This window comes from Drosophila serrata, unplaced genomic scaffold (assembly GCF_035046125.1).
Source record: "Drosophila serrata isolate PLE 108 unplaced genomic scaffold, ASM3504612v1 contig_362, whole genome shotgun sequence".
NCBI lineage: Eukaryota > Metazoa > Arthropoda > Insecta > Diptera > Drosophilidae > Drosophila > Drosophila serrata.
The window spans coordinates 3,170,594-3,184,626 of record NW_028257260.1 but is presented as its reverse complement, the minus strand read 5'-3'; the positions used below and the strand labels follow the sequence as shown (position 1 = coordinate 3,184,626).

General features: G+C 34.4%; 1 protein-coding gene across 1 annotated transcript; it reads right to left on the bottom strand.

Annotated features, from left to right (window-relative positions):
• Positions 1-11,592: 11,592 nt before the first annotated feature.
• On the bottom strand, positions 11,593-12,663 carry LOC110176057 (uncharacterized). The gene is made up of 2 exons (XM_020942271.2): positions 12,193-12,663; positions 11,593-12,132 (listed from the first exon to the last, which is right to left on the bottom strand). Exons 1-2 carry the CDS (start codon positions 12,524-12,526, stop codon positions 11,726-11,728), a joined length of 741 nt encoding a protein of 246 aa, XP_020797930.2. The 5' UTR covers positions 12,527-12,663; the 3' UTR covers positions 11,593-11,725.
• Between the last annotated feature and the right edge of the window lie 1,370 nt (positions 12,664-14,033).

Here is a 14,033-nt window from a genome sequence, read left to right as displayed (position 1 = left end):
ATCCATCCGCTTGTAACTCTGTCCGTGAGTCCTGGATTCCTGTCCGTTTGCCGAGAGTCTGCCGCATCTGTGTGGAAACTGTTTTTGGCAGCCAATCCCCGTTTCCATTTTTGGCTATGAAGAGGCGGCACTCTCTGTTGACATGTCGACGAGGAATTATGGCAGTACCCCAGTTCCGTTCCACCTCCCCCACTCTGTTTCCCAAAAAAGCGAGTTAAATTTTCAGAATTCCCAACTCGAAAGACACAGGAAAACCAAGGCAAGCCAAAACCAAACTGAACCGAATTGGAAAAGGAATGAGAGGGGAACACGGAACTCCTACGGTAGCCATGTTAACAAGCAGAAATCATCGCAACGTTGATGCCACTTGATGGTTCAAATGCACTCGAAACAATTTTTTGGTGACAGAATTTTCAATTAGTTGATTTTAAAAGCAAAGGTCAGTATTTTGATTTGAATGAAATGCCTGCTAAATATATTTTTTGGATTTATTAAGAGTGTTAAACAATAAAAATAATAATAAAAATATAATAATAATTAATATAATATATAAAAATATATATGTGTAAGATAATATTGCATATAAAATAAAATATATAAGATAATATTATATATTAATGTTTAAATATGTACATTAAAAATGTATTTATATTTATAATCAAATGCTACAGATAGTAACCACTTTGAGACTTGCACGGTAATTTGTTATGGTTTGCAAAAGATTAATATTAATATAATAAAATGTAAGTTTATAGGAAATATATTTTTATTTAAATATTTATAGTTTTATTTAAATCAAATAAGAAAGGAAAATAAGTAGCTTCGGAAAGCCGAAGTTTATATACCCTTGCAGTTTGAAATTGCATTGACGATCAAATCAAAACACGAACATAACTAAGCTTAAAATAATCCCATTTTTAAATCAATATTTTTAAAAGACAATTTTTTCGACATTTTAAAAACTCATAACTAATCCAAAAATGCATGAATTTTATTTCGGAAAGCTTTTCTATTCTAGTTTTTATGTGGTTTATAAATCTGCATACTTTAATTTAAAGTTTCCAAAAATAAAATTTTGAGATATTTTTTCTTAACATTTTAACGATGTAACCCCTTGTAAAAATATGAAAAAAATTAAAAATTGTATTTTACTGCCGGAGATAGCTAGATCAACTCTGCTTTTGATGCTGATCAAGAATATATATGATTTATAGGGTCGGAATTGTCTCCTTCATTGAATTGCAAGCTTCTGGCTAAAATTATAATACCCATGCAAAGGTTAAGGAAGTATATTTATATACTAGTATTTTTTTAGTATTTTATTATTATTTTTTAAAATATAATGTATATATAATAGAATATTTGCTTACTCATTCTTTCATTTGATTTAGATTTCCATATAGAAGTTGAGGCTTGATAACAGAGAAATAAAATAATAATACAAAGCTATGATAAATATATTTTTCTTTCAGTGTGACTGATTTTTGCATTCACCCCCCTTTCTCCACCACCAGGGGAGTTCATTAGGAGACGAATGCCGAAAATAAAACAAAAAAGCGTAGAAGCTGTGCAAAAACAAAAGGCAAACTGCAGTTGGGGCGACAGATTCAGATTCAGACTCAGAATCAGGTTCCAGATACTGTATCTGTATCTGTAACTGTATCTGTATCTGTAACTGTATCTGCATCTGTAACGGAGTGAAGTGACTTGGCCGTCGTTCACTGATTGCACTTATTAGTGATCCCTGATCCAAAAACCCTTCTCTCCCCCTGTCCCCCCCTGCATTAGGGTGTTTAAATGTTGAAGCATTACATTTTTAATTTGATGGATCAACAGAATAAACGAATCGTAAGCGAAGGCAGCAGCAGGAGTTTATACCAGAGGCACATCGCATCCGTAATTGGGGAAACTGCTTCGGTTTGACTATCGGAATTCGGAATTCCCAATTTTCCATTTTCCATTTTCCATTTGCCGTTCCCGTTCAATTCCGATTGATTGCCCAGTTGGAGATGGAGATGGAGACGGAGATGAAGATGGAGTTGGAGGAGTTGTTAAGAGTTAAGAGCTCCTGTCTGAGTGTGTCATATTTGCGGAGTCGCCTTATGAAAGGTGGAGCTCAGGTGTCCAATGGCCAATTGGCAGATTGAGCTAATTGGGAGAGTCATTTGCATAGCGGAAATGTCACAAATGTTATGGTATAGCCATAGCTTTTTGCCATGGCTAAAATAGTTGACTTGACTTTCCACTTCAATGGGATAATGATGGACAAAAAAAGAGAAAAAAGTTTAAGCTAAGTTTTTTAACTTTTGAAGGAAAAGACAGTTAAGAAGAGCTTTGAATCATATTTATAAAAAAATGTGTAGATAGTTCACATTCTAATTAACTAAGATGAGTAAATAATATGAAATAAGATCAGTAAATAAAAATATAATAGTAAATTATTTTGGTTACTTAAAAAATCAAAAAAATTATATAAAAATTATATATTTTAAAAGTTTAATATTCAACATCGATGTATATATTATTTATAAATATTTCTTATTAATTCTTATACTATTTTTACTATTAAAACGTACAAAATCCATGTATTGTTTATTAAACAATATTTCTATTTGAAACTATTCAATTAATCTGTATATATTTAAAATATTTAATGTTAAAAATCAATTTATATTTATTTATGAGAATGTTCCTGACTTTATGAATATTTTTAATTAATTATAATAGTACTCTTACTATTTAAATGAACCAAATGAATTTATCCCTTTATTAATGAACATTTCTATTTGAAACGATTCATTTAAACTAGATATATTTAAAATATTTTATGTACAAATTTTATGTGTATATTATTTATCTAAATTTCTAATTAATTTCATTAATATTTGTGCTATTTATATATACAAAATCAATTTATTTCCTTTCTTATTATTAATTAAAATAATTTCTATCTAATTCTAATAATATTTAAAGTTCAATGAGTTTTTCAACAATATTTCAATAAAATTTCTGTTTTGTTTGTAGAATTTTAAATGTTCAAAATCAAATGTTTTTTTTACTATTAATATCAATGTTTTCTTAATAATATTCAAGCTTCAATTGTTTCTTAAGAAATATTTCAATAAAAATGTAACGTTTTGTTTTGTTTATTTTCATTTAATTTCAACCTTCCTGATGCTGTTTGAAGGTCCTTTTTGACTATGGGCTTTGCTGCCTTTTTTGGTGGGACATCCTGACATCCTGACCCCCACCTCGTCCTTCTGTTAGCCAGGACCAGGACATCAACTCCTGCCCCCTCTACCAGTGGCAGCTGCTTTGATGCAACCTTCGATGACGATGGCCGTTGATGCCGTTGATGATGCTGATGGAGCTGTGTTTTAAATCCGCCTGCTGGTCAACATTTGCCGGCGTGTCCATTGTCCTGGTTTTGTCCTGCGAGCCACCGATCCTCCCCCTTCTGCACTCCTTCCCGGTTTTTCTCTCGCTATTGGAGCCCATTAATCATGTCATGTAATGCCGCCATAAATCCAACAACAATTTTGCTGCCCAGCGTTGTAATAAAGCTGGAAAAGAGGGGGAGTGTATGGGGGCTAAGAGGGTCCTGATGATGATGGTGATGATGGGGGTGATACCTCTACTCCCTCCCACCTCCCTTCCCTTAAGTCCACATGGCGACTGGGCATTGCATTTTATTAAATGACCAAATGAAAAGTCGCGCTGTCGTGGAAAAACAAGGGGGGAGGCGGTGAAGCGAGAGCGGGTTGGAAAATCCAGGGGCGGCGGCAGCGGCAGCAGCAGCAGGACAATGGGTGGTTTTTTGGGTGGCCTTGCATATTTGCGGCGCGCATTAAATTTGGCTGACAACGGCGCATGAAACATGGCCATCAATACGCGCCTGTCAATGTGTGCGTGTCGGTATATCCTTGTATGGGGTTTTTGTCTCCATACATGAGAGGGAGGGGGGAGGGGGGACACATAAGGACATTTCCACAAGATGGGAAAAATATTTGTATACTTGTGATTATTCCTATTTAAAAAGTTTATAAAGATTGTAATATAATATCTAATTGTTAGCAAGTTTAAAGAGATCGTCATGTTATATAATTTATATTTTACTAAAAATCTTTTATTTTATTTGGTTTTCTGTAAGGTTATTTTGTAATATATTTTAGTATTCTAAAATAGATTTATAATTTAAAAGAAATGTAGATGACTTCGTATGTATTTGGAGATTTTTGGTTGATATATAATATCCACAAACTATTTGTATTAATAACAAAACAAAAAGGCAGAAATATTACAGTTTTCTTAACTAAAATACTCAATATATTTTGTATTTTTAAATATGTAATTATATATTAAAAAACGTAAAGAAAAATTTTTTGGAAGCATGAAATAAATGTTACAACTATGTATTTATTATTGCTTCTTACAATAAACAAAAAAGACAAATGGAATAATTTTTAATGCTCTTTAATATGTGCTTAAGTATTTTCTTACTAAAAACTAACTGACTTATTCTCTAATTCTTATTATTTATTTGTTATATTATATATATTAATTATATTATTTTATATATTAAATTTACTTTAACAAATTTTAGTTGGAGTTTTTTAAATTTAATATATATAATGCTATAAATTTCATAAGATCTTTTAAGGAAATATCAAAATAACCTGCCAATAATATTACTTCTGTTTGAAAAGGATATAAATATTTACCATATATTTTACACAATTTTATAACGGTTTATAAGAATAAAAAACAAAAACACAAATAAAATCATTTTCAATACTCCTTAATTAATTGCTTAAATTATTTCTAACTCCTTTATTCTTAAAAGATTTTATTATTATTATTTAACGTGTTTTATTATTTTTTTATTAATGTGATATACAAAACCCTAGATTCGATTTAAATGATATTAGTGACTTATTCTCTAAAGTATTTTATACAATAAAGCCTAATCGATATGAATTTCCCTGACTATAGAAATCACCATATCTGCATGTGTGTGTGTGTGCGTGTATGTATGTGTGTGAGTATCTGTGTTTGGCATGTGGGCGTGTATGCAAACGCAATATGGCGACCGCAATGCTTCGGGTATTTCACAAACGAGCTGTCCAGGAAAATCCGAAAGGGGGCGGGACACGGGTGCTGTGCCTCTCTGTGCGAATGTCCGTCTGTGTGTGTGGGGGGGGGGGGAGCAGAAGAATTCACTGCACATTGCAGGGCGAAAAAATCCGGCAATAACCGAGGAAAAACAACAGAAAAAACAACACGAAAATCAACAAGGAAACCCAAAAAAAGGAAGGAGTCAGAAATACATATATAAACATACATATATATACACATATATATGTATATATGCCATAATGCAAGCAGCGGCCATAACAACAATAACAACAAAATCAATTGAGTGCTAAAAACCAGCAACAACAAAAATAACAACATATAAATAATCAAAGGCAAAAAGCAATAACAATAACAATAACAAAAGGAGCAGGATGAGTGTCAGGATGCGACAGCGTCGTTAAAGCTGGCAGACTTGAACCAAAAAAAGGAAGGAAATATATATAAATATATATCTAAAAAAAAATAATATAAATAATATATCAAAATATATAAACATGGCATAAGAAAAGCATAAAATCAAGGTCAGGAAAAATATAAACAAAATACAAAACAGAAATTAAGTCATAACAAGATTTACTCTTAGTTAAATATTTAAAACAAAGCTAAGCTTAATGAATAAACGGAAACATAAAAGTGTTTTAAAAATATTAAAATAAATATTAAGATATTCCTAGCCTCATAATATACAATAATATTATTGCAAATAAATATATTATCACACATAACATACATAAGAACTTATTGATAAAAAATTATTTAGCATTGCCTTTCCTTAGTCACAAAAATGTACAAAGAAATTGCACAAACAAAATATTTTAGAACTACTACTTTATAATAAAATATAAAAAATATATGTAATTTTTTAAAATAAAACGTATATAATTTCTTTAATTTTTAAATATTTCAAAGTACGTGTTATATTAAAACCCAAACTCTTATTGCATTTCTTTGCTTTGTATTCCTTAACCTAGAGACATATTTTAATCATTTATTGTATTAACCCTTTAAAAATTGTATTACAAATAAAAGCAAGATCTTATTATTAAAGTAATTAATTTCTTAAAATAAATAAATACATCCAAGTAGTTTTTAGAATTAAATGAATGCTGTTAATGTATTCCCTTGCTTTTATTCCTTAACCTTCCTTAACCTACTTTAAAAACTACTTTAAAAGTGTATTACCAACAAAATAACAATTTAAATTTCAAAATATATATATTTAAAATTAAATTTTACACTAATTCTTACTTATTCAATACACATCCCAACGTTTGCTTTACAGAAACTAACAAAAGTGCCAGTTCCATTTCACCGTCTAAGCCTTCTAAATCGCTAACCGCTACCATTGATATTGCAGGAGAAGTCAGGGGAGTCCGAAAGTTCGCACAACAATAACGTGGGGGGATTCCCCTACGCTCTCTTAACCCCTTGACCATCTGCCTTAACCCCCCCTGAAAACCTTTTCGCCATCAGCTTTGTGACAGCCGCATAACACTTGATTCGATGAGTGACAGGCAGCGGCTAATGCACTTTTGCAACCGCAGCAACGTCGGCAACTTGAAGCCGTCAAATAAATTGCCAAAAAATTTCCAACTAGAGGGGGGGTCAAAGGTGAAACAATCACACACACACACACACACACTGGGCCAGACAGAGAGGGGAAACTTTTTATGGCTGTGGAAAAGAAAGCGCTGCGACGGCGAATGAATGTCACTGTGAACATGGAGCGACATGTGCACTTTATGGGTGGAAAATGCAGGGGTTAAGGGTTCGAAAGGGAAAAGGGAAACGGAAAAAAGGGAAAGAGGGGGGGATCGGTCAAGGGGTCGCAGGCGGAGGAGGGGGAGCAGTGCATGAGCCATGAAGCGACAAAATCAAATTGCGTTGCAACTGATTGCGCATTGCTGCAGAGCTGGCTCGCATCGGTTTTTACACTTTTCCCCCGTCCCAAAAGAGGGCTATATTAACTATAATAAGAAGTTTGTTACACTTGCTGATTTTTGAATTAATTTAAATAAGTAAATATAGGAAACAAATACATGTTTAATATAAAGAAAGTTTATAAAATAAGACGTCCTTAAGGCCACTATGTTTAAAAGCTGTGGAGAAGGTTTTCTTTTGTATTTTTGTTATTCAAAAAAGTATAAAAAATATTATTAATTGTTAAATTATATATTTTATAAGTCTTTTTATCAATTTGTTGCTTTGAAAGAGCATTAATTTCTTCGAATTTCCATTGCTTTCCATCTTGATATGTTTTTTTTGTGCCCCTGTTGTTTTTGGCGTGGCTTTTTTTTTCCAGGGCGGCGGCTGACAGTCACGGCGGCAGCTGTCACTTGGACAGTTGTACGAGCGGCAGCAACAGCAACAGCAACAGCAGCAACAGCAGCAACAGCAGCAACAGCAGCAACAGCAGCAACAGCAGCAACAGCAGCAACAGCAGCAACAGCAACAGCAACAGCAGCAACAGCAACAGCAACAGCAACAGCAACAGCAACAGCAACAGCAACAGCAACAGCAACAGCAACAGCAACAGCAACAGCAACAGCAGCAACATCAAGTGAAGCGAAGCAAACACTAGCAACAAAAAGCGTCGCGACATTGACATGGAGGCATTTTATTTTGGGGACGTGGCCGGGGGTATTGGGGGGGGGGGGGTCGGGGAAAATGTCCTGGAGTTGCATTTTCCGAAAGGACAACTGCAACGGCGGTCAGTCAGCAAATCAAGCCAAATTACAGTCAAACCTTTTCCCTAATTGTTAGCTTCGTCTGTCTCTGACTTTTGACTTCTGACTCTGGATTTGGATTCAGATTCAGATTTTGTTTCTGGCCATTGAACCGGCGGTGCCACCAATTTGCGGCTAATTAGGTCCAACTAATGGCCAAATGTTCACACTTAGCCGGTCATCTCTTTTGGCTTTTAGATTTGTGGAATTTGCGATTTACCTGCAATGCTGTTGCCGTGCATCTTCTCAAGCGTCACATGCGGCGTATACGTAATTGGAATGGACCACATGGAAGGAATGGGGATAAAACTGTGGAAATCTGGGGAAATTGTTAAGTTTTGCAATGGAGTTTCTTAAAAGCTTAACATGTCATATGGTTATATAGATTATATTTCAATTGAAAATTTGTTTAATATTTTTTTGGTTTACAAAAGAGAGACTATGTAAAAGACGCATCCTAAAGAAACTTTTTACTTGACTAATTTAATATTAATTTATGGTGAATAAATCTATATAAAATAAAAAAATTGATAACATTTCATATCGCTTAAATATTGCACTTTATTATGTTTACTAATTCTAAATAAAAAATTGAATGTGTATAATTTTATATAGCTTCTGAATTGTACTTCATTATAAGGTATTATTTAACTTGTTGTATTTGTTTCCCTGACAGGTAAATCTTAATTATCCCCACAAACGCAGCTCATCCGGCCTTAATATGTGTCGGAAAATAGCCTCCAGACTTTTCATCTCCTCCCCCAGCCCCACACAAGTTATATATTTACACGGATTTTCCCTGCGTTTGATTCTTCTCAGCTCTTAATAAACCCCCGATTGAGACAATTGATGATTTAATGCACTTCTCGCTGCCCGAAAGGCTCTTTGTGTAAATGAAATCTCCGCAGGCAAATAATAAATAATCTGTCCCCCCAGCAAAACCGATGTTCAGCTATAGTCCTCATATTTCCCCCATATTTCCCCACATTTTTTCATAACGAAATCTCTGAGCCGGGCACTGAAAGAAAAAATATAAAAAAGAGAAAGGAAATGGTTACATATCTTTAGATTTTTTTATACAAGATATTTTCTATTTAATTTGATATAGACATTACCTGCTAAGCTTGGTTTTTTAGTATAAATTTTCATTGAATACATTGAATTTCTCTCAGTGCACAATCACACACATGAGAATGGAATCCTGGCTGCTGGCTAGCCACAGACAACACTTCACTTGCAGTTGCAGTTTGCAGTTAGCCAGGCCTCAAACCCTTAACCCCCTGAGGCCCCAATCCCTTCCCCTTTCCCCCGGCTTACCAGCGCCATTTTGTGTGTGTGTGTGTGTTTGTTGTGTCTGTCTGCCTGTGGGTGTGTCTCTCTCCCTATATGTGTGTGTGTGTGTGGATTATTTGCGCGAGTGAATATTAAATTTGAACCGCAACCGAACGAGCCAAGCCGCCAGCAACAGCAATATCCACGTGGGTTAAAGTTCGCAGTGTGGGGGGACTGTGCAGGGTTAAAGGGATGGGGGCCATTGGTGGGTTAAAGGGGTAGATGGATCCTGACGCACGCAAGTTAACTTCCGCTCTTGTGGCTAGACAGAGATGGAAATCCAGGCAGATTTTGCGTATTGCTTCTGCATAAAGTCCAATTATTTGGCATTGTTCGCTGTCGGTTGCCTGGCACTGACCAGCGTGGGGTTAAGGGGGTTTTTTTTCTTCCTGTTTTAACCCACTGCAGCTGCTAATGTAGTGGCGTTGTTTGGCGGTCACGGTAGGCACTTTTTTTTACCCCTACAAAAAATCGCTTCATTTCCGTATAAAACATTTTTTTTGTTGTTTTTATATTTTGGGTTGAAAACAAATTTGCAACTTGTTAGTCAAAGGTCAAACATGTTAATGGCTGGGGTTATTTTTCGGCGGATTTTTCACAGTTCGTTTCAAGAGGGGATATGAGCTGATGCTAATGGATTTAATAAATGCTGATGGCTTTAATAAAGATATATATAACTAAGGGGATTTTTTTCATCCGGATTTTTATTTGCTTTGGCAAGCGTTTTAATGCAATTTAGAGTTAGGTAGTTAGGATTTTTTTGGGCAAAAGTAAGTGTATTTAATAAAAATTTAAATCTGTAAATAAGAGCAAAACTTTTTAAATAAAAAGTAGTATACAAAATTTATAAAGTTTGGTTTTATGAAATTATATTAAAGCTTAAGGGATTGTTGTTTTTGTTTGGAATTATATGAAATATTTATTAAAATAAATTCCTAATTTAAGTGTAGTTAAATTTTGAAAAGGTTAAGATATTAATATCCATAAATAATGTAATAAAAATAGTTTCTTACTTTAATATAATGGAGTTATATTTTAAAAGCTTAAGATACGCAAGTTTTTGTCTAAAAATTTATAAATACGGCAATCAAAATAGTTTTAAACTTAAAAATATTGCTTAAAATGGTATATAACATTTATTTAATATTTTTTAATATGAAAAACTTTATCAAAATTCGCATGAGCCTTAGGGGAAAGTACATATGTAACCCGGCGCTTCCATTTTTGATTTTTTCTCTCTGGTTATTTTGGGCCCCTAGGCTATTTACCAAAAACCAAAACAGAATTCATATTAATATTATGTTTATGATGTTGTTGCTTCGCATAATGCGGCCAAGGCTAAGTTATAAATATTTATTTACATCCGGTGGAAATGCGTTAGATGGAGAGCGCAGGATATGCGGATATAGGGATATATGTACAGATACGCGACCAAAGCAAATAAAATGCTTCTTTATTTTTCTGGTTCCTGGTTTGTGATTCAGCCCCGAATATGGGAACCCTCCCCTTGTGTTTATGTTATCTTTTTGGGAAAATCGCTAACAATAAATAATTTATGTGCAGCGGCAAATGATAATGAAAAAGCCACCCCAAAAAATGCAGGGCCAATGGACCTCGACCTTCTTCCTGCCATTATATATGTAGATGTATAAAAGTATCTTGTAGCTACATGCAAGTACAGAAACAGATACAGATACACAGATACATGCCTGCGGATGGGAGGGGGGGGGGGGGGAAATGGACTTTTTAAGGCGATTTTCCCAGCGGCCAGCTGAGTGGCATTGAAATCGCAAATTCCGATTTCCAACCACTTCAGATGGGTTTCCGTTTTTTGTTTTTTTTTGGGTGGTTATTATCGAGCACATGCAGACGCACTTATGACGAATGTACACCCTTGTATAGTATCCTATTTTGTATGTCCTTAAAGGGTATCTTCATTTTGTGAGGCAGAAATATATATATATATATACATATATCAATATAGGTTTGGTCTTTTTCCGATTGCTTTTGAAAGGTACGATTTTTTAAAAATTATATTTAATAACAACATGCGATTTAAAGCCTTGTTTCCATCTTAAAAGTAAACATTCAATCTTTTAGACTTTAATTTCTAGATATATTTATAACTAACAAGGGTATGAAGGATTCGAATACCAGAAACTCGGTTTCCTTTTGGTTTTATTATTGTTTTCTACCCCCCCGGCGGGTATTAGATAACCAAACAATGGATTCCCGGCCCTTAACTTGCATTCCCTCCACTGGCCAGAAATTTGGAAACAAATGTAACCGAAGAAAGAGATGAATTACTTTTATGTCGGCGGCCATTTGCATAAATTCTGTGTCAAGGCCTTGCAGAGAAATAAAAATATAAAACAACTAAAACTAAAGACTAAGAAAGTACATTGATGCTGCATATTGTTCATATATATTTAAATAAAAATTTGTAGAGCAATCCTTGTGATGACATACGAATGATGTTAAAGCATTGCAAATTGATACGATGTTTTCGGTATGGTAAAAGCCCTGAAAATTTAGACATCCATATATTCCTCATCTACATTTTCCGTAAAACGAACCTCAAGGTCATCAGTTTCAATTGTTTGCACAAATCGATCTAAGAACATGTCCTCATATTCATCAGCATTCAAGTTTTCCATCAAGCGATCGGAGAACATGGTCCCATTTTCCTCATTGTTGACATTTTCCATGACGTAATCGGAGAATATATCCTCAACCACTTCAGCTTCCATATTTTCCACGAGTTGATCGGAAAATATGTTTTGATGTTCCTCAGTATCCATTTTTTGGTTGAGGTGATCAGTGAACATATCCTCATGCATATCATTTTCGATATTTTCCATAAGCGGATCATCTTCCAGAGTTTCGATCTTTTCCAAAATTCGATCAGTGTTGAGATTTCCCAGCAGGTTATCGGAGACTATTTTCTCAGGTTCCTCATTTGCAAAAAAAATTTTTAAAAACGGTTCAGTTCCCTTACCTTGAATATTATTTCTGAAGCCTTCGCAGAACTCGTTGTCATCATTCCAGTCACGGATGTATTCCTGGATGATGCCATAAAGATACGCTCCGGGCTGCTCCACCACTTCACCTATGAGTTCAATCGGTTCCGCTGGGGTCGTTTCCATTTCATCACCGGAAGAGGTCACATCGTCGCTGTCAGTATCGTGGGGGGCAAAGGAGTATTCCTCCGACGAGTCCTCGCTATCATCGTCATCCTCGGACAACCATATAGCGAGATGCTCCTCTTCAATGGCCGCGATTGTTAATGGCGTTATACAATCATCGCGGTCAGGACTAATATCTTGCTTCATAGCGATTAAATTTATTTTCAATTTAGGAAAAAACGACTGACAAAATTTTTGTAAAAATACTATTTAAAAAATTTGGATTTTGTTCGAACTTATCCAGTGTACGATTCAGAGCGGAATGAATTCTATCGTTTCCAATCCCAGACAGTTGCTTTCGTCGAGAAAAGCATGGCATACTTGTTAAAACCACAAAGTGTAATATTCGTAAACATTTGGCATTAACCAGGTTCTCCTTTTCTTTTTTAATTAGCCACAAAAGTGTTGTGCTCTTAATGAGACGATGCCACGCTGCGTATGCGTGATTTGGGACCTTAATTTAGCTTGCGCCAGGAGTATGGGAATATAAAATATGATTCATTATGCTCGAGTGCAGACAGGACTTTAAAAAAGGAACTGAAAATATGAGGAAGAGAAGATGGGGAAAATTGGGGATATATGATAAGGAAAGAAATTATCAATGAATTTCTTTAATTTTTGAGAAATAAAATATTACAGTCAAAACATTAAGGGGTAATAATTAAATCTAATCAAAAGTTTATTTTTATATCAGCATTTAACTGAGTTATATTATTTATATTTAACTAGTTTATTTTATCCTACATCTGCTTTTATTTATATGTTTTAATTGAATTGAATTTTCTCTAACAAAAACCGGAGTCCTTTTTTCCACATTGCTTATATATCCACAGTCATCATTTGTGGAAAACTCGTGACGAGTAAGTTTTTTGGTTTTAATTTCGTGCTGCCAACGACTTAACGTTTGTTACCAACACTCCCCCTTGTTTGGAATACTTATTGTTGTAATTGTTGGCTTTCTTGTTGTTGTAGTTATTGTTGTTTTTATCGTTGGTGTTGGCGCTGGCGTTGTTATATCCTTGAAACTTTTTTCGGTGCTAGGCATGTGCTCGTTGTAGCCAGTGACGTATATTTAACATGCCGCACCGCAACTCCGAACCGCCGACACCCATCACAAAAAACCATTTCCACCATTTTCCCCCCTCTTACTTAAGCCCCCATTTTGATGCCCTAACAAAGTGTCTCTTTGTGGTGTAAATCAGGTTAGAAGAACTCCATTTTATAGAGTAAAGATAGTTCCAATTAACTAATTAATCTTCTTTAAGTGATTTTACTGTTTCAAAATATGCTTGTGTTTAAATAGATTTATTTAAAGGAAAAAGAGTCTCTGTGGAGAGGGGTCACATTTACTTAGTTCATTCTCAGTCTTATTCAAATTATTATAAATATTTCTCTATTTCCTTATTAATAAATCTACTTTAATTGCATTTCCTGTTTCAAAATCTCCTTCTATATTTATATATAATTCATTTTTATATTAAATTATCCCCAATTGATAAGAATTATATATTTAAGTGCATTTAAATATTCGTTTAGTGGCAGCCTGGCCACATATCCTTTCTTATTTCCATCCCCTTCGGCACTGCTGCTGCTGCCGTTTTGATATCCCCAAAAAGCATGCTACGCTTTTTGAGTGTTGGCATGTTTGCTGTCA

Coding starts and splice junctions, on each gene's coding strand:
- LOC110176057 (XM_020942271.2), bottom strand. CDS start 12,526: ATGAAGCAAGATATTAGTCCTGACCGCGATGATTGTATAACGCCATTA. Junction 12,133..12,192: donor CTTCAGAAATAATATTCAAG/GTAAGGGAACTG, acceptor CTGAGAAAATAG/TCTCCGATAACCTGCTGGGA.